Consider the following 22,057-nt stretch of genomic DNA (forward strand, 5'->3'; position numbering starts at 1 on the left):
ATTCCCTGTCATTTTGGACACAAAGGGTTTTTTTTTTCCAATTCAGTCCTTAAATCTGAATTGATTTGAATTTCCAATTTGCTAAAAGTTCTAGCTGAATCTTGTGGGCAATGCATGTCTTTTCTGTTAGGTAAAGTATTGCATTCAAATCTATCTGTTTTGATAGCATCTATACCAATTCCTTTTTTCCATTATTTTGTTTTAAAGGAAGCCCAGTGCAAAGTGTTTCCACTATTAAAGGAATATATATTTTAACTCAACATTTTATTTAGTTATCTATTTATTTATCTAATTTATCCCCGCCCATCTCCTCCCGTCGGAGGCCTCTGGGCGGCTTACAACAATCGATTAAAACCATCACAATAATACAAAAAGTAAAATACAGTAAAAAATACTATAAATAGAAATAAAGAATAAAAAATCCAAGCGGTGAAGCATCTAGAACAGTCCAAGTGTGGGAGGAGTGGTCTATAACAACCATCCCCATGTAGCTCTATTCCCCTCTCCACCCCAAGCGAGGCGAAGGAACCAGGTCTTCAGACTCCGCCAAAAGGCCAGGAACGATGGGGCCAATCTCACCTCCAGGGGCAGCATGTTCCACAGGGTGGGAGCTACTGCAGAGAAGGCCCGCTTCCTGGACCCCGCCAGATGAAATTCTTTTACAGACGGGGTCCGTAGCATGCCCTCTCTGCACGATCGGGTGGGACGGGTTGATGTAATGGGGAAGAGGCGGTCTCTCAGGTAACCTGGCCCCATGCCATGTAGGGCTTTACAGGTGATAACCAACACCTTGAATTGGACCCGGAAGCAAACTGGTACCCAATGCAGCTCGCGCAGCAGTGGTGTTACATGTGCCCTTCTGGGGGCACCAAAAACAGCTCGCACAGCTGCATTCTGCACCAGCTGAAGCTTCCGGATACTTTTCAAGGGTAGCCCCGTGTAGAGCGCATTGCAATAGTCTATCTGAGAGATAACAAGGGCATGAGTGACTGTTTGAAGGGCCTCCTGGTCCAGGAAGGGGTGTAACCGGTGCACAGCACGTAGCTGCACAAAGGCTCTCCTGGCCACGGCTGCCACCTGCTCTTCGAGCAGGAGCCATGAGTCCAGGAGGACCCCCAAGTTACGCACCGGGTCTGTCTGGGGCAGTGCAACCCCATCCAGAACCAGAGATGTTAATGTCCCGGATACAGAAGAACCATTAACCCACAGCCACTCGGTCTTACCAGGGTTCAGTTGAAGCCTGTTGTTGCTCATCCAGGGCCCCAGACACTCGGACAGGGTGGTCACGGCATCACTTCACCCGGGATGGAGATATACAATTGAGTATCATCAGCATACTGATGATACCTCATCCCATGGTGACGGATGATCTCAGCCAGCGGTTTCATGTAGATGTTAAAAAGGAGAGGGGAGAGTACTGATCCCTGTGGCACCCCACAAAGAAGGGGCCGTGAGGCCGATCTCTCCTCCCCTATCAACACCAACTGGGATTGGCCCTGGAGGAAGGAGGTGAACCAGCGTAAGACTACGCTGCCCACCCCCAACTCCCTGAGCCGCCCCAAAAGGGTACCATGGTCGATGGTATCGAAGGCCGCTGAGAGATCAAGGAGAGCGAGGATGGATGCACTGCCTCCATCCCGCTCCCGCCAGAGATCATCCATAAGTGCGACCAATGCCGTTTCTGTCCCATAACCGGGCCTGAAACCTGACTGAAAGGGGTCTAGATAATCTGTTTCCTCCAGGACCCTCTGGAGCTGCAAAGCCACCACTTTCTCTACCACCTTCCCCAAAAAGGGGAGGTGGGATACTGGATGAAAATTGTCCAAAACAGTAGGGTCCAGTGATGGCTTCTTGAGGAGGGGGTGTACCAATGCCTCTTTAAAGGCCACCGGAAACACCTCCTCTCCCAAGGATGTATTAACCATCGCATGGACCCAACCACATGTGACTTCCGGCCTGCTTTTACTAGCCAGGAGGGGCACGGGTCTAGATGGCATGTGGTGGCATTTACTGTCCATAGGATCCTGTCCACTTCCTCAGGTCCAACAGGATCAAACTGCTCCCAGATAACTGGGTAAGCCTGTTCCCCTGGTATCTCTCCAGACCACACCTCACGTCTGGAGTCCAACTTGGAGCGGATCCGAGTGATTTTGTCCTGCAGATGCTCAGCAAATTCCTCTGCACAGTCCTGTAGGTGAGTCGCTGAACCCACCTTCCCCAAAAAGGATCAAGTGATCTTAAACAGGCCCGTCGGGCGGCATTCTGCAGATGCAATAAGAGCAGAGAAATATTGACGTTTCGCCGCTTTTATCGCCACAAGGTAGGCCTTAATGGCGGCTTTTACCTGTGTTCGGTCCAATTCAGTCTTCATCTTCCTCCAGCAGTGCTCTAGGCGTCTCTTGACCCTCTTCAGAACCCTCAACTCCTTCGTAAACCACGGGGAGTGCCGGGTTCGATGAGACAAGAGAGGCCGCACAGCTGCAATCCTGTCCAAGGCCCCGGCCGCCTCCCTATTCCAGGCTGCAGCTAGGACCTCTGCTGGACCGTGCAGCAGATCACCGGGTATAACCCCCAGCTCCCTCTGAAACCCTACCGGGTCCATCAGTCGCCAGGGGCGGACCAATTGAATGGGTCCTGCCTCCCTGTGGAGGGGGGTGGCATAAGAGAGTCTCAGGGCCACCAGGGTATGGTGTGACCATGACAATGGGGACAGATCTAACTCTCCCCTCAGATCACATTGCCACTGCTCTGACAAGAAAACCAAGTCTGGGGTATGACCGCTGTCTCGAGTCAGGTCCCGAATTATCTGGGACAGGCACATGGCTGCCATGGTAGCCATGAACTCCTGAGCTGCCTCTGAGACACGCCTCAGGGATGGCAGGTTGAAGTCCCCCAGAACCATAAGCCTGGGGAACTCCTCCGCCAGCCCCGAGATGGCCTCAGGCAGGGAGGTTGCCATGCAGCAGGGAGGTTGGCACAGCAGCAACACTCCCAACTTTCTCGGGAACCCAACTTGAAGAACAGGGTCTCACAACCAGCCACTTGTGGAGCAGGGCCCCTGAAGGCCACAAGAGACTCTCAGATGACAACAGCCACCCCTCCTCCCCTGCCCTGGGATCTCGGCTGGTGCCATACCGTAAACTCAGCCGGGCACATTTCCGAAAGGGGCACCCCCCCTTCAGCGCCCAGTCAGGTCTCGGTAATACATGCCAGGTCTGCCCCCTCCTCAGTGATCAAGTCACATGAGGGGGGCCTTGTTATTAACTGACCTGGCATTAAAAAGCAGCAGCCAGAAACCAGGGCCCCTATAGATCTGCTGACCAAGGCCTGGGTCTGAGCGCAGAGGGCCGGAACACGCCACCAGTAGCAAACACCGGGGGCGTCTTCCCCGAAGATGGCCCGCCCTCTGGCTCCCACCATAATGTCCCCTACCCGTCACCACCTCAATAATGAGCCCCACCATGTAGCCCCCAGTGACTCCTGATCCATTAGCCCCCACTCCTGGACCTCGGGAGTCTCTGGTTCTAAGTAGGGCTCCCTCCATCCATTCATACATCCTTATTTACAGTCAATCTCCCACAGGGTGATGGTAGGCCCTCCGGCGTACCAGCTTCCGCTCTTGGCGCCGTCAGAGCCCAACCCTCACCCTTCCAGTCGCTATGCCCCCCCTCGAACTCTCTCACTGCTCAACAGGGGGCACACATTCATTCTTCACCCACCCCCTGTCGTTCACTTGGGGTGAGTGCTCTTTCACACAAACACACTCCCAGACTCCCCCTCTCATCTCTCACCATTTTTCAGGATTGGGGGGCATAAAGCCAAATTCAAAGTCATGCATTTGAGATGGGCGGCCATATAAATTGAATGAATGAATGAATGAATGAATGAATGAATGAATGAATCCAAATGCACCTGGTTTCACAGTATAGAATTCTTGCTTTCATCATTATAAATTCATATGTTTCCTATTATTGTAATTGTAACCTGGATGTCTATTGGATATCTTCTTATATATTTGTTCAGCAGTTAAGTTAAAGTGGGGGTGACCTCTTAATTATTTATTTTAAAAGATTTATTTGGCCACCCATCTTGTGACACACAACTCTGGGCAGCTAACAAGAATCTCACAGGTGTTAGATTTACCATACATTCACCATGCAACTGTTCAGGGGCATTCTCGATGCAGATGCCCTCAATTAGGTCATTCCCTTTATGGTTTCTTATGATTGTCACCAAATATATTTAGGATTAGCTTTTGGTATGAGCTGAAGACCTACTTGTTCGTCCAAGTGTTTGGCTAAACTTGTGCTGCTGTGTTATTAATGTATTTCCATCATTATTGTAATGGCCTTGTTTTATGTTTTTAACTTTTGGTATTTGTTAATTTGGGGGTTGGTTGGGGGGGCATTTTAGGATTACTTTTACTTAAAAAAAACTAAAATTGTTACAATTAAATGCATTTAAAGTATCAGTAATCTTTTGACTGAAATTGCATGATATCATTCTATCTACCTTGCTAAATTGGGATATAATTAGGTGGCTAATAGCAAGCAGTGCAGAGTTTTGAAGCTGTTGAGTGTCCCTGTCTGAGCAAATTTAGGCCTGGTTGAATAGATGAGTGAATCCCAGGGCTGTAGGCTAGCTTAGAAAGTTGGAGAAACATCCTGGAAGAAGGCAGTGGCCAAGAAAACTGCATGCTTGTCTTTGTGCAGTCAGCAGGAGTTGAGCTTGACTTAAGTGTGTCTTTGCTGTCTATACGGTAGATGTCTGTAGATGTCTTCTCATTTCAGGAGTGATTAAATAGGGGAGAAGCTTCCTTGCACAAAAAATGTTATTACACTTCAGTAGAAAGAACTGAGTCCTGGCTTACCACAACTCATTCAGTTTCCAATTCTCTCACAACCCTCTTCCCCAGCTTTTGTCAGACTGCTGCAAGATACTCTTTTCCATCATTCATGCTCATGGAACTCCTCTGTGCATTTACAGAGATATGAAAAGATGGAGTGTAACCTGTAGTAATAAAGATATATAGAGACGGGGGTGGGTGAAAGCACTGTTATTTTCCAGAAACTGAACTTACCCATATTATGGGGATTAATGGAATATTCCTTGCAAGTGAAAAATTCCTTGTTCATGAGGTCTGAGTTGAATCTTGATAAAGATGGTGAGTTCATCTCTTGTATTGAACAGCACAGGGAGGATATATATATAATACGATACTGGTAGACATTGTTCAAAGATACGATTGTAATACTCCCACATGTGGGTATATTTATGCACATACACACCTCCCTCACATATGCACCATCACAGAGGCAAACATTTTATGCCCGTCTGTATGAAATTCTCAGAGGATTGTACCCTTGATTAATGACGTCTCCAAGTGAGCTTCATGCCTAAGCAGACATTAGGGTGAATGACAGATCCAATTTTTGAATGTTTTATTTTAGGGTACAGCTATTTTTAAGTGAACACACAATCTTATGATTAAGTCTTATGTCTCTTTCTGATGACATGGAGGAATGAACTCCTCTGGTGTGTGATGATCAATCTCCATCTTGAGTTCCTTGCAGAAAATTAGTCATTTAATACCGTGCGAAGGCACATGAGATCTAATGCGCTTCTCTTGTGCTCAGAACTCACTGTACAATCTATTTCTGTTCCATTTCCATCCTTGCTGGTTGTTAAAATGCAGGCACTGCTGTTTCCAGCACAGAAGGTGAGCCCATAATGGGAGATGTTTACTAAACAGTTCCCACACAATTGGTGAATATGATAGGCTTGCTACCTTTTCATGCTGTAAAGATAGGGAAATTCAGATTTCTCAACCGACATTTAAATGTTAGGTCCAGAATCAAGTTGAAGGCCTTCAGATTTATCCAAGATGAACTACCAGAAAGTAAATCCAGTTACGTAGTTAGTGAATATTTCCAGTTAAGATGTGTCCATTCAGTCCATTGAAATGTTGCAGATAATGAATTTATCATTCAGATTATGCCTTGTGTTTTATCTTTATTGTTATCTTTACACACACACACACACACACGGTTCTGCAGACTAAACTGTAGCATTCTAATGCAGTGTTTAGTCTAAACTTGCACTTGGAAGATTCAAGTACAAGTCCAGGGGTTTCCAGGTGTGACTTTCAAACAGCTCTTTCCCACTCTTTCAGCTTAATCTACCTAAGGGGACAATTGTTTTGAGAAAAAATGGAGAAGGGAGAAGGGAATGCTAAGTACTCTGCCTTCCCCTCTTGGAAAAAAAGGCAGCATATTCCTCTAACAAATAAATAAATATTAATTGAAAAACCTGTAGTACGTGTTTTAAGTTGAGTTGGCAAGCCAAACCTGCTCTGGACATCTAGTTCATCATCACCTTCTAAACAATAACGATCAGATGATCAACGTATTCACCTGGCTGGCTGGAGATGAAACCATGGTTTCTCATTGCCACAAGCAGTGGGAAAACATTGATCTGGTCTATAGGTTGCCTTGATAGCTGCTGTGAGCCAACTAATCAGCTGTATGTTGGAGGTTAGTTCAATGGCTGTCTAGTAGAGCAGAAGGGAACTACTTGCCAGTAGATCACTGGGCAAACAGAGCGAAGTGTGTTGCTTCCTTTTTCTTTTGAAAATAACTGCTCAATATTATGTTGAAGTGGTATATAATTACTTAACTTTGAGGGTACAAAACTCTTCCAGGTCAGCTTTCTTTTTTTCAAAAGAATAACCAATAATAAGCCACACAATTGACCTGGTCCTTAAGATACAACTGAGATGACTGTTCCTATGACAGAGTCCTGCAAAGTGCAGATGTTGGACAGTGAGAAGGGTTGGGTAAGATCCTGACTTCCTTTTCTCACTAGCATATTAATGTGATCTCCCTTTCTACAGTAGGTGTCCTGTACTAAGTAGTGAAAGAGGTTTGCGTGCATCTTTTAGGGAAGAGGAGATGGAAGAGTACTGTTTTTGTTTTGTTTCTTAAATGTGGTTTTGTTTCAGTGATGCAAGTTGATTTCCAAGTCACGGAGTGGAAATTCATGAATTTTGACCCGTTATACACCAGGCTTAGAATGTCAAATTGGGACTTGAAAGATGCAGATCCAGACTTCCATTCACCAGGTTAAGTTGGGAAACCTTGAATCAGTCACACAAGGTCATTGTGAGGATGCAGTGGGGAAGACATATAAAGAAGATCCCTTATATGAGATCTATAGCTCCTTACAGTAAGGATGAAATAAAAAATGAAAAATTATTTCTGTAGATGTGCATATTTTGCCTAGGATGCATTAAATACACATTAAAAAGCATTCAAATAAATGAGGGTTTATTTGCATTCTTATCCCAGAGGGATAAGAAAAGCATTCTTATCCCAAAGGGTTGCTTCAGTAACCAAGCTGGGAGATTTCTCTCAGTAGTTGCTTGTGGAAAAACCTGTAGTTGTAATCTGGTTCCTTGGAAGGGGAAAATTCCTAGCCTCCATCCCTTGCAGAAATTCTGCTCAAGGTTGCTTATTTCCCACAAGTAGATGCATCTGTATGCACTGAATTGCTGTACCTATCTCTTTTTGCAAAATTCCCAGCAGGACAGAGAAACTGTTTCTCAGCGCCAAATTTACTCAGAAGGAAAGTGACCTTGAATTTAAGATGATCTCCCAACACTAGAAAGAAGGATGAGACTTGGGGTGAGGGGATGACACTCAACCCTCATCAGCCTCATTACTGCATTCTCAGTACTTGAGAGAAAATCTCTCTAGTCTTCTTTTCAGGTAGGTACAGAATATCAGTTTTAGCAAAAGAAAGTGTCTATAAACTCTATGAAACAGTATTGATATAGAAATAGGTAAGAGGTAATGCAGAAGTAAGTAATCTGTTGTCCTTCCAATGTATTGGTCCAAAAACCCTGATGGTCCCCATACTCCAAATTCGAATCCATCTAAACCATTTATTCTAAAGAAGGAGACAGAGTGAGGTGGGTCTGCTGACAGAAGCTCCTCCTGTCCTGCTCTGGAGTTTGTGGTCTTTTATTAACGCTTAGGCATCTAATAAGCTAAGAAAGCATGGCCAAAAAAGTCTTTGACTGCTGTAGGCTGCAATTATGCCATCTAGCACCCACACAGATGTGGGGGGTTTTCATACCTTTTTTTTCAAATGTCCTTCAGTGACTGGTTCTCTATTAAATAAAAAAAAAAGGACAAATCTTGACAATTCAAACACATCTGTACATATTTCAGAGTCAATATTTTTCTTAAGATTCCTGATATTCTTAGTTGAAAGTAAAGTTCACCACTTTAAAGTAAAGAGCTTCATTTGATTGGTGAGTGAATACTTCACTCTTGGTGCAAAGCAGTATAATGAGATCGAATGAAGTATTGATTAATTGGCTTCTTTTGTCTGTAAAATGTTCTCAAGGGCACATAATCAGCTGCTTCTTCAGTGAGTTTATTGTTGTTGGAGTTGGAAAATTGAAGTAATAATGGATGACACTTTAAGATAATTGGTTACAAAGGATCAGTTATCTTTTGAAAATCTGGTTTGTTTTGTTGGACTGAACCACACAGGAGTTTTGATAGGCTTTCTTGATCATTAGAAGAGATCATTACATTGAAAAAAAAAATAACTGAAAGGAAGAATGAACACTATAAAGGTTGGCTGGGAATATGAAATATGGAGACAGATTTCCCTAATCTGTCTCCCCCGCCCCCCAAAAAAATTAGGAGCTGTCTTGATCAGAGAAATGATGAGAAAGAGGATTTAACTCCCATTCCTAGAACCACACGTCCACTGTTAGGATCACTGGTTTGGAAGAAACGGTCTTGCTCATCACTCTAAGTAGTTCAGAATGTGTAACATAGGCCAGCTGCTTCAGTCTTTTGACTTTTAGGCGCATTAGACTTTAACACATCTGGAGCTCTAGCCTGAGGAAGGCTGGTGTCTGCCATCATAGCCTGGCATTGAAATACAACGTGCTATCATATTAAAGAGAGATGAATGTTACCTAGAATGATGTTTTTGTTTCAAACAATATCTATTTTGACAACTGTTGTACCATTTAAGCAATGGTAGAAAGATATATCTAGGTTTGTATGGCAAGGGAAAAAGCCAAGGGTTAAATATAAAATCCTCCAAGATGCAAAGGAACAAGGAGGATTGGGACTGCCTGATTTGAAATTATATTTTGCAGTCTGCTGCTTGGTTTGGATGAAGGGTATATCATGAACTTAAAAGTTGGCTAATTTAGCAAAAAAATTGTTTTTGTATTTATTGTGCACTGTAGGTAATGCTTAAAAAGGGTTAGCATTCAATCTTATTATGTTGGAAATATAAATATTACTCATTTTGTTCTAATATCCACGTGCTTATGAATATGGTGTTACAGAGACCAGTATGGTTTAAAGCAGTGAATTTACCTTTTAATTAAATACTGACATTTCACTGTATGAACAATTATGGATTTGTTGAATATAGGACGCTGCAAAAAAGATTAATATTGGATAGATAGTGCAACCCCAGATTTAAACTTTCTTTTTATGCACCAGCTCCCTAACAGTGTAATGGAGAGTGTAATCAATATTATTCTACTTCGTCAAGGTTTAATGATAAAACATGAATGGGTTTTCTTTTTTTCCTATGGATAGACCAGCTCCAGCTCCAGCTCTGTACCCCTTAACTAAACCAGAAGCAGGGCTAGAACACCTGACCTAAATATAGGCAGATGGCCTACCTTTATTTTGGTTTTTGTTGGTTATTCGTGGATTTAAATTTGAACATTAGGTTCTTAAACTAGTGACTTACTCTGATCCTGATTGTGAGCCACATTATATAATTCAGTTTGGGTCTAACTGAAGATGTAGTGGAGGCCTTAATCCAGTGTCTGGAGGTTGTGGGGGACTGGATAGGAACAAAAAGTTTGAAGCTTAATCCCAGCAAGATGGAGATGCTGTTCATCAAAAGTTTGGGTGATGCTTTGGTCTCCATGTGTAGAGGCTAAGTATCAGTAATGACACAGGAGAAGCATTGAAGTCCACAGGGGACATCCCAACATCCTCACACAAATGGCTGAAAATCATTCAGTAAGGATTCCTGTAGTTAACTCTCTATTATCTCAATTTCTTATCCAGGTTATATCTTAAGTGTTGTGCTCCTAACCTTGCCCAGACAACACCTGGTTCAGCTCTACCTGTATTTTCTAACTGCACTGTTGCTGTATGCTGGGCATCAGATCTCCAGGTAAGAGTAACAGAAATTGATTTCCTTACCTGCCTGTGTAATTACATTGACATTTCCTTTATGTGTGCATACATATATACACAATACACATTTCTCTTTTGAGAAAAGCAATATCCTGCAACATATAGAAGAAGAGTAAGAAATAATAAGCAAAATAAATTAAAGACACAAAGCAAAAAGAAAAGAAAAGGGAATAGTGGTCCCTTTTCTTCATTTTTCTCTCCATGCCTTTCTATCCTCACAAACTATCCCTTTTTCCTCACATCCATGCATGCCTTTTATTCTTTAAACTTCCCATTTCTCTCTTTTTGAGGATTTCTTCAACTCAGTCCAGCCATAACTTTCTCAGTCTTTCCTTTTCTCTCAACCCATTTATTCTTCCTTCGTAGATTTATTTGGTTATTCAATTATTCTTTGTTCTGCTGAATTGCAGAACTGTTCTAAGCAGTCTAAGGACAAAGGGGGGCTTCAGTTTTTAAACCCATTGGTGGTTTATTATTGGATTGATCGATTGAATTTTATATCCTGCCACAGTCTTGTGAGTCTCAGTGGTTTACAAGATATGCAAAAAAAATTAAGACATCCATGCTATGATTAAAACAAGAAAAAATACATCATAAAATTAATGACCAGCTTAATAGCATAACAATAAACATGTCAAAAATAGGAAGTAAAAAGCATAGTAGATATCCATCACAGGCACACTTTCTAGAAAAGCTCAGTTTTTAACAACATTCTGAAAGTGGTCAAGGAGAGGGCTAGCCTGACTCCGTGGGGAGACAGTTCCACAGCACCAGCACTACTGCCGAGGAGCAGAGCCTTCTAGCTTCTGCCCTGCTCATCTCCTGGAAGTGTAGGGCCATGGGGAGCTTCTCCTTCAGTGAACTGGTAGGTTGGTCTGATACAGATTAGAAAAGATGATCCTGCAGGTACCAAGCCACAAAGGGATTTATAGACTAAAACCAGTCCCCAGAACTGAATCAGTAATCAATGCAGAATCTGCAGTATGAATGTTAGGTGCCAGTTAACATGTGGGCTGCTGCGTTCTGGACTAACTGTAATTTCTAAGTTGTCTTTAAAGGCAGCTTCAGTAATACACACTGGGCCTGCTGTCTCATCCACTACCAAGTTGTTAATGAAGGTGGTCTTATTGCAAACAGACCTGGCATTAACTATTAGTACTTTGAGGCCAAGATCTCCAGCAGTCTGTCCACCTTGCCCCCAAGATGGAGCCACGAGGTTGGAAATCAGATTGGAGATCTCCGTTCCGCTTTAACAGTCTCCCCACCACATCTCCCTACAGCACTGTAACTGCCCTGCAGCCCTCATGACAGAGTTGACCAGCCCTCCCTTCCCTCCCTTTGCAACTAAAAGGGAACCTCCTTATTCCTCAACCAGCCCAAGAATCCAGACCTGACACTGGAATACCAACCTTGCATTCAACATTACATAATCATGCACACTTAACAATTCATATACCTTTTCTGTGTCACAGTATTACATCCTCTTGCTAATGTCTAGTTGGTTCGGTTTTACCCCCGACTGACTCTGACAATAGACAGAGCCACCATTCCTTTGCTTCATCTCTCACTTGGGCAGTCCCCAGCAATCACTGACAGAAGAGATTTGAATTGGCAACCACCACTTTCCACTCTGGTTGTTTAGACTAGATAGGCTCCTAAACTTCCCAACCAGGCAGGTTTGTGCTGTTAGCCCCCTCCCCACTTCCTGTTAATGGTAATCCATCCCTTTCTGAGGGGCAGAATGGTCAGCGCAGTCAGCCCATCTGATGCCCGCCATCCAGATCAAAATCGCCAATCCTTCACTCTGAATCCACCCAAAGTCCCATAGAGCCACAGTCCAGGTCCAGATCCACAGGAAATTGCAGTAGGATTGGCAGTCCCATACAAGCCTGGTCTCCAGTTTTCTCTAACTATGTTGTCTCTTAGTGTTTGCATGTTCACAATGTCCACAAAATATGGGATAGAGGTCTGAGAAGTTTAATTTCTGTGCCAGTAATTGTGGCCGTGTATTACTTTAGAAGTCAGCCATATGGATAATTGTTTTAGAGCCTTTGAAATCTGCTGTTAAAAAGTTTAGGATTGAATGATTTGGAAATTGAAACAGATAAGCAGGTAGATTCCAGACAGGAAAACAAAGGAACTACGATAACTGCATTATTCAGGAGTGCAGGTCAGAATTGTAAAATAAATATTGGGGCTGTGCAAGCAAATCAGCTTTGAAATCACCATTCAGGGCATTGAGGCTTCCACAACTCTCAGGGGTTTGGTATATTGTGAGGATTGCTCCTGATCTTGTTTTAGGATATATATGCATACATACGTAGAAGACGCTCCCAGCAGCACTGTTCCTGAAGCGAAACATCCCTCTGACTGGCTTCCATAAATTACAGGCTGTTTTACTTTGATAGCTTGTTTTATACAAGTAGTCTTATATTTTAACATACAATTTCAGTCTCTCCTCTAGAAACACACCTGTTTTGTTTATTTTCTTCACTCTGAGACCTTTGGCTACCTAGCCACTCAGTAACTGTGTTTGATATAAAGACATATCATTATATGAGTGAGCTCCTGGCTCATCGGCTTCCCTAGACAGCAAAAAGAAAATCCAGAAGCTTTTGCTTCTGTTTTGAGTAACTGTAATTTGTAATTTCATCTCAGTATTAATAAGCTGCAGTTAGCCTAAACTGCGCTTACTTAAAACAGACAACTTCGAATTGCTGTTTAGGAAGCTATCTAAATTCCTTTAAGCATTATTAAGATTGTTCATTGTTCAGGGTTGATATGTAACATTAAACCATGGCTAACTGAAAACAGCAGCAGCGGTTTCATAATAGCCTTATCAGAAGTAGTGTGTAAGTCCAAGGATTCATGTAACAATGAGCCATAATTTATTGTTGTTTCCACATTCGTTGTTTTTTATCTGAAGTCTCTCTTGAGCTTACCAGTATGTTGTAAGAAAGACCTTTTTGCCAAAAATTCAAGTAATTTCATATAATCATATTAAAAGTTTGTCATCTACTATTTTCATCAGTCATATAGCCCAGTTTCCCAACTTTTCTGACCACCATTAGTGTAGAAGCGAAGCCCATTCTCTGGCTATTCTGATATTCTTTACTATTATAATTTCTATTTATCATAGAATGTTCCAGGGTTGTCTCCATAACTTGAGGTGAGGTGGCTCTGTTATTTTTAACATCCCTTCATCTATTAAATTTTGTTTGTTTGTTTTAGCTTGGTTTTTATAGCTTTTAATGTATTTATTGACTGTATTTTATAGCTTTTAATGCATTTATTGAATGTATTTTAGCTTTGTGGTATGCCGCCCAGAGTCGCTTGCTTTGCAAGGTGGGTGGCTATATAAATTGGACAAATAAATAAAATAAATAATTTGACTCTGATTCTGTATTTTCTTATGTGAAAATATTTTTAGATTTTAAATGTATTAGTGAAGAGAAGAGTTATTCATCATTTTCACAAACTTCCTTCTTGGTTACTACTGGTGATAATAAATCTTCCTGTGGCTCACAATTTTGAAATTCTTCTCAGCTCTACTCTTTCCATCCATATGCATCCATATCTGTATAGATGTGTTCAGTTCTCTGTTTCCTCTCTTTAAAAACTCTCCTATTAGTCCTCTTCACCTGTTGGTTCTGTCATGGTAGTGTTCCCCTAATTCAGTTCCCTCAACCAGATTCTTCCCTAATTCATCATTTGCAAAGTCAGAGAACTGAGTCCAATTACTGTTGTTGTTGTTGTTTTTAAATGGTTTCCTCTCTTTGCAATAGTGGAGGGTACTTGTAGCTCAGGATTGAGTAGTTGGTTTTTTGTTGTTTTCTGAGCTTGCTTTTCTTCTTGCAGATATTTCATCACAAGGCTAGGTAAAATCATCGGTGCTGTGACATGGGAAAGTGAGGTTTTTGCTCTTTGTTCCTTTTGTGCTCTTTTGATCTCCATTTGCTGTTTACATCTTGCCCTCACTCATCTCCATCTCAGGTCAGGTACTTTATTTTCATCTACCGTTTTCTCAAACTGGTTTAGGATAGGCAACCTTTGAGGGCCAGTAGGCAAATTTGAAATGTTGAAAGCATGTTCTGGGCACTTTCACAAAATGGATGCCATGGGGAAATTATGTGTTCAAAAAATGGTTGTCATTTTGCCATGACAACTGTCTCCATTCCCATCTTGCCCTTGTCTTTTTTGATGAGCAGATGAACATAATTCCAAACTAAGTGTCAGCCCCAAGGTGTGTAGATTAGACCAAGAAATCAACTCCACATTAAGACTAAAACTACTTTTATTAACAATGGCTGTAGTAACAGAATATTTCAAGAGATTCTTCCTCCCCCCTCTTATACCAATGTGAATTAAGGAGGTGTCTGAGATGTTTTCGCATTCCTCCTTCATTGTTTGGGTTTAGGTAATGTTTCCCTGCTCCATCAAGGCCATCTTCTTCTTTCTCTACAATAAGCGCTAAACTTGACTCATCATTTTCTTTGTCTAAGAGTGCCTCTGCTGGGGACTTTGCTTTGCAGCATGCCCACTTCTCATTTAATTGTTATTAATTTAAAAAGTTAAATTGTGAGATAGGAAACTTCACATCCAAGGGAGATATGCACAGAAGCCAGATTGCTTACTCCTGAACTATATTATCTGACGTGTTTCATGCTGTGTTGTTGTTTTGGCATCTTCTCCCTTATTATTACTCCTAATACACTTCCTTAATTATATGTTAAGCTGGTTAGACAATGACTGGGTCAGCTAAGTGGCTGTTATGTCTATCACACCAGCTTCAAAGAATCCACATATTTCTTAGAGTAGAAGGATGGGCCTTCCTTTTTTATCACTAGAATTATAGATGAGGTTGTGGTCTTGTGACAATGGCATTTGTAGAAACCATGTTGTTTATTAAATGGAAGCCACATTCAGGTACCTTACATTAATATTCACTTTGCACGGATAGGCAGGAGCTTCCTGTTGTTCTGATGGGGTAAAGTTGAACTGTCTTTAGGAGTAGGTATTATTCTTCACCATACTTGTTAATGATTAGACTTATCATTCCTGTGTCTTTATTTAAAGATGTTCATTTTATCTAAATGTGTTTAAATGTATGAAGCCTCATGGTTTTTGTTTTTAAATACTGGAAGGACTTAAATCTTGAGAGGCACTGGTAGAAAGTGGTAGGTGTTCCATTTTATGGAATTACCTCTCCCTGAATTTTGACTGTCTCCTCCCCCTTCCCCTTCCCCTTTGAAGGTCCCTTAATCTTCAGGAGAGGCTTGGAAAGAATTGATCATTGTTGATGGTTGTTCTCTTACTGTGTCACACATTGTTCTGGGATGTCACTCTCTGCAGTATCTGCACTTTGGCATGCTTTCCCTCACTTCGAAATTTATGACATGCTTGCTATCACATCTTTTAGGTTCTTTTTGAAGACCTATCACTTCATTTCCTTGTAAAATATTGAAGGAATTTTGTTTTCTTTCCTTCACTGCCCACTTTTTAATTCATCTTTTTTTTAGTTTTTAAACTGTTGTTTACAATCAGATGTAATTGTATGGGAAGCCATGTACAAATATAGGCAGAAAATAAAGAAAATCACTGAGATGGCAATCAAAAAGTGGTTAGGACAAATCATTAGGAGGAGGAGGATTAATTAGATTTAAGGGTGCCCAAGTGCAGAACAACCCTGGGCAGCTTACATTATAAAAGGGTAAAAATAGTAGGTAGGCAAAAGAATCCATGTACAGCATGTCTGGACAAGACAGACTCCATATATTACACAAAAATGTACGCGACGGGCTCAACAGCCAACCTACCCCAGGGCTTGGGAAAAGGCCAAGTTTTCAAGGACTTCCAGAACACCTTTAGGAGCCACACAAAAGGCACGCTTCCCAGGACCCGACAGATACATTGTTTAATATATGGGACCCACAGCCCATCAACTCTGTCTCATCTTACTGGACGGGCAGAAAGCATGAGAGACAGACAGTCACTTAAGAAACCTAGCCCTATGCCAGAAGGGCTTTATAAGTAGTAACCAGCACCTTGAATTGCACCCAGAAACTCACCGGCATCCAGTACAGCTCACAGAGCAGTAGTGACACATGGGCCTGCTGAGCCATGCCCCTTATTGCCTGTACCACTGCAGCTTCTGAATAGTCATCAAGGGCAGTCTCATTTACAGTGCAGTACAGTACTCCAACCGCAGATGCTGGGAGACTTGTCTCCCAGATAAGCTTATAGGATGATGGATGTAGTAGTATGTATTATAGTATATATATAGTATGTCCTACATCAGACTAGCCCAGGGTTCCCCAAAGTGGTCAGTACTGAACCCCAGGGTTCAATGGGACTATCGTTGTTGTTATTTGTAGCACTATTAAAGTAGTATTTTTAAAATTATTTTCATATAATGTTTGGGAGTTGATGAACAGTCTGAAACTTCATGAATAGGTCGATGAATTGAAATGTTTGGGGACCCCTGGTCTAGCCGCTGATGAATTGAGCTGTAGCTCACAAAAGCTTTGGTATGAAGAGATGCTACCAGACTCCTGATTCTGGAGTAGATTGAGAGGTTCTGCCAAGCTTTCCATCATTCTCATTGCCTCCAGGAGATGAATGAGGGTGTGATAGCAAAACACTCTGATAGCTGTGCATCCTTTATTTGATTTAAATGTCATCAAGTTGGTGTTGACTCTGAGTGACCACATGGATACATTCTCTCCAGAATGATCTTCAGCATGGCCTTTTAGGTCTCAAGCAGTGGATCTTCCTTGGGACTGCCATCTTCTTCCTCTTTTTCCTTCTACTTAGAAGGTTGTGCATCCTTAGGTAAAGATAAAAGTCATGACTATGCTCAATGGCTTGTAGATTCATTTCTGGATGTGCTTTATCTTTAAATCTCTTTGTTTTTTCCAAAATGACACATTCCAATTTTGAGGTTAGTTAGTTAGTAATCTATTTGCCATAATTGGATTAAACAAAAAGCTGATGAAACAATTGCATACAGTAGTTTTACTGTTAACATGGATATCTTTGTCCAGGTGTTGCTTAACAGAAGTCTAATTAACAAGTCTATTATTTGAGTAATTATTAATTATATTTTACCTCCTACTCTACTGAAAATTCATGCATATTACTGTTGAAATGGTTATTTGAGGATAGAATGACTTAGTATTTCTAAACATTCTATGCATTCTACTTTGCAGCTATAGATCCTTTTGACCACACGGAGTACAATGTATCTTTGTTAACTTTCAGATGCATAGATGAAACTTTAAATGCTTCTAAAACTAGACTCTTTGTTTTAGATGTAGTTACTCATCTATGCACTCATTGCTTTTTTCTGAGCAAGAAATAATCCCAAGCATAATTAAGTATCCAAATTGTTCAGTATTGTTTCTCCCTGGTTGGCTGTTACATTATAGCAGCCTTTCTCAACCTTTGACCCTGGAGGAACCCTTGAAATATTTTTCAGGCCTCAGGGAACCCCTGCATATTCAGGCTCAAATATAGGCCGGAAGTTACAAAATTATTCGTTTCATGGGTAGGCCTGTATACATGCATTAACAGTGTTCTTAAACTAAAAATAAAGAATGAAACTTACCTCTTTAATGTGAAGTTGCCATGGAACCCTAGCTGAGAAACCCTGCATTATAGCAAATTTATTAATTAATTAACTTAATTTCTATCTCGCCTTTATTATTTTTAAAAATAACTTAAGGTGGCGAACATACCTAATACTCCTTCCTCCTCCTATTTTCTGCACAACAACAACCCCGTGAGGTGAGTTGGGCTGAGAGAGAGTGACTGTGCTTGCTGAAACAAACGAAGTATTATAAATAAGGCAGTTAAAACTGTCTACATGGGGCTACCCTTGAAGAGTATCCAGAAGCTACAGCTGGTCCAGAATGCAGCCTCATGGGCAATTTTAGGTGCCCCAAGATCAGCACACATAACACCTTTTATCTGCGAGCTGCATTGGTTACTAGTTTGCTTCCGGGTCCAATTCAAGGTGTTGGTTATCACCTTTAAAGCCCTACATGGCATGGAGCCAGGTTACTTGAGGGACTGCCTCTTCCCCATTAGATCGACCCGTCCCACCTGGTCATGCAGAGAGGGCATGTTATGGACCCCGTCTATAAGAGAATGCTGTTTGGCGGGATCCAGGAAGCGGGCCTCCTCTGCAGTGGCTCTCGCCCTTTGAACTATTCTTCCCCCAGAGGTGAGGCAAGCCCCCTCTCTCCTGACCTTCCAGAAAAAGTTGGAAGACCTGGCTCTGCCATCTTGCTTGGGGCAGGAACAGGGGCAGCCATTCTTGGGAATGGCTGGCATCTTAAAGTGGTCCTCATATATACATGAATTGAATTAGAACTTTTAACTGCCATATGGATTATATTTTATACTCATATCTTGTATTTATATTTATATTTTATGTAGTATTTATGGTATTACTGTATTTTAATTTTTTTAGCTTTATTGTAAACCACCCAGAGCCCCTCTTTTGGGGGGAGATGGGTGGTGGCAAAATTTGATAAATAAATAAATAAATAAAATAGTAAAATCACATATTCCATCAAAGTAATGTAAAAATAAAACTGGTGAGCATTGTATAAGAATAAAAAAGAATTGACTGTTTTGTTGACCTGGAGCATTCTAGATGTACTGCAGAGTAGTTCCTATCATTCCCAACCAGTTAGTGATCTGCTTGAGGGCAATGGGGGCAGGGGTCTGTAGTCCTCAATACATTGAAGATCTGCCATAGATAGCTTGGAATGGGGCAGAGAGTGACATTATTACATATGCTGGGAAACACTAGAGTAGATACAAGGAAGTGGCCTTGGAGGGGGTCCTCCCCCTTAATTTCAGGAGCCAGAGGTATTCAGAGGAAGATCTGTAAAGATTACAGATCTGTAAAGATTACCTTGATGTCTGGGAGATAGTATCTGAAGTTCCACATCAAGTGGGCTTTAGAAGGAAGCACCATCAATTTAAATTGTATTCAGGAGTGGATCAGCAGCTGACAGTGTCAGAAGGGGCACGATAGGTTTCCACTGACTGATCATGCGCGGTAAGCTAATGGCTATCCGCTGCATTTTTGATCAGCGGAGCAAAAGTTCCACTGCAGAAAGTTAGTACGCACTGAATTGCAGCTTAAGTAAAGTTTCCGAGTCTCCTCAAAGGCAGTTCTAGGCACAGCAGAATGTATTCAGTGGGCTGGCTTTCATAGTTCTTTTTTGCCAAGGGGGGAAACAATTTTTTTGAATGAAGGAAGTGGTAGAACAGTTCACCTTAAAACAAATCATACTGATACATATGCACTTCCAGAATGCAGATTTCTTCCTGCAAGGTGGAAGAAAAACAGTTTCAAAGAATAGAATAGAAAAGGACCAAATGTGTGTAAGAACTAAACCTCTAGATTGACTCAGGCATTTCAGCTTCAGATAGTAGTCCAGAAAGAGCTACTTTGGCGTAGCTTGTACATTCTTGTAACAATGGAATATCTGTAATGAAGAACCAAGCTTGTGACAGGTATAAAGGATACTTCTTTAAAGTGTTTTTTCTTAGGGAATGTTTCTTTTAAAAAAACATGGAAGGTAAATAGTATGTACAGAGCAATTGGGAAAAAAATATTTTCTTGCAAAATATTTTTGTTTTATTCCCCCGGATTTTTACCGGCCACTCCATAAAACACAGGAGCAGTCCATTCACGAATTGTGAATTGCTGTTGTGTCTCTCAGCCTTAAGTACAGATACTCACTTCAACTTTAGTAATGACTATTCTGTCACTGGGTTGCATTAGCACCTATAATACTCTGCACTTCCATGCCAGGGTTACGATCTTCACCTTCTGTCACTAGGAATGACAGCTGAATCACACTTTCCATTTTTTCTTCACTTTTTGTTCAAGGAAAAATAGCTTGCAGAAAACTGTGACATTTAAGCAGGATAGGGATTTACTGAGGATTGGGGGAGAGGTGGTATACAGCACTTTCCCTGCCAGCCTGATACAACTTCCTGATGCTGATATCCCCTGTCCCTATATTTTTCCCCATAGGAGGGAAAGCACTGGGGAAGGTGAAAGTGAAGGTGAAAGCTCCCCTGTGCAAACACCGAGTCATGTCTGACCCTTTGGGGGGACGCCGCTTTCACAATGTTTTCTTGGCAGACTGTAGCAGGGTGGTTTGCCATTGCCTTCCCCTGTCGTCACCTTCCTCAGCAAGCTGGGTACTCCTTTTACCGACCTCGGAAGGATGGAAGGCTGAGTCGACCTGAGCCGGCTACCTGAGAATCCAGCTTCCGCTGGGATCGAACTCGGGTTGTGGGGAGAGTTTTCGGTTGCAATACTGCTGCCTTCCACTCTGCACCACACGAGGGGGACATGGAAAAGGTTAAGCAACTTCATCAGCAAAAATGCCTTTGAATTGCATGTAACTGATTGGCAGGAGAGGGGAAGTTTTGAGGCTTAGCTATTCACTGTGCTAGCTGTGAGGACTGGAAGATGTGAGTTTATTATTCCTCCTCCTCCTCCTCCTCCTCCTCATAATTGCATTTTTATTTTCTGTTGCCAACTGATTTGAAATGAGGATATGGTAGAATTCATTATACTTTAGGGGAAGATAAGATGCAGTTCTATCAGTAGCCCCAAGAAAGAAGATCAGGTATTGCCAGCCCAAGGGAGAATTCCAGCCAATTTAATGAATATCTTTGTTCAACTCTAAAAAGGGAAGGAGTTGTAAGAAAAGCTACATACAGGTAGTCCTTGTTCAGCGACTGTCTTGTATAGCGACATCCAGAGTTATGACAGTGAAGAAAACGTAACTTTGGGCCAGACTTTGCATTTACGATCTTCATAGGTCTGTAAAGCAAAGGAAAGCTGAATTAAGATTGTGGGCACAGTCATGATTTCATTTAGTGACTGCTTCGCTTAATGACTTGAGTTGCTAGTCCTAATTGCATTTGCTAAATGAGGACTACCTGTACCTTTTTGTGCCTTGAAAGTACTATAAGGAAATTGTGGTTTAATAAAGCTGACCACACAAGGAAGGGAAGATTGGAAGGAGCAAAGAAGGAATAAGTAGGTACATCATTTCAGATGGGCAGGAGGTCAATTATGTGGCTGGTCTGGTGTGTGTGTGTGTGTATCTGTCTGTCTAAATTAATGAATCAATATAGACTTAAAAAGAAAGTGCAACTAATGCAATTAATTAAGAAATTATCTTTAAAGATCAGTATGGGCCTATTTCAATGATAGGGTGTAACGATTGCCCTACTCAAATAAAATGCTCAGACTCCAAATCTAAGTTTAAGGTCTGGTTTTATTTAGAATAAGGTGCAAACAGAGAGAAAGCTGAGAATGAGAAAAGCGCGCCTAAACTCACACTAAATAGCTCCGTTTCCAACAACGACCCCCCCCTTGCATACAGAACAATCCCACATTCCCAGGTGCTCCTAACGAGCTCTGCTGATCAACGGGCAAAAAGACCTTGACATTTAAGAGATAACCCAAACACATTCCTTCCTGGCACAGCCCCACACATCTCCCCGTACAAGGTTTATCAGCAGCACCCTCCCAGCCAGGAACACGCATCAACACTCTGGCATGCGAACCGTTACGATGGAGCAAACATCGCAACGGTGACCATGACATAGGGCTACTATGAACCTTGTCTACTGATGACTCTCAGATAAGCCAGAATGCTTATCTTTCTATACTTTTGGCAAAATATTGGTCCTTTTATCTTCCAAAAACATGCAAGATCATATATCCAGCAGAGATTTTGCAGTATGTCAAGGTTTTGACCTTT

General features: G+C 41.8%; 1 protein-coding gene across 2 annotated transcripts in view; it reads left to right on the forward strand.

Annotated features, from left to right (window-relative positions):
- The window catches only part of RNF145 (ring finger protein 145), an 80,417-nt gene that overhangs the window by 25,573 nt on the left and 32,787 nt on the right, over window positions 1-22,057 (forward strand). The window contains exon 3 of one of the 2 annotated variants that reach the window (XM_063292123.1): window positions 10,119-10,227. The exons of the other annotated variant lie outside the window; for it this stretch is intronic. Coding sequence (XP_063148193.1) covers window positions 10,119-10,227 — 109 coding nt within the window. The remainder of the gene's footprint in view (window positions 1-10,118; window positions 10,228-22,057) is intronic. 2 annotated transcript variants of the gene reach the window in all.

This window comes from Candoia aspera, chromosome 2 (assembly GCF_035149785.1).
Source record: "Candoia aspera isolate rCanAsp1 chromosome 2, rCanAsp1.hap2, whole genome shotgun sequence".
In the NCBI taxonomy this organism is placed as follows: Eukaryota; Metazoa; Chordata; class Lepidosauria; order Squamata; family Boidae; genus Candoia; species Candoia aspera.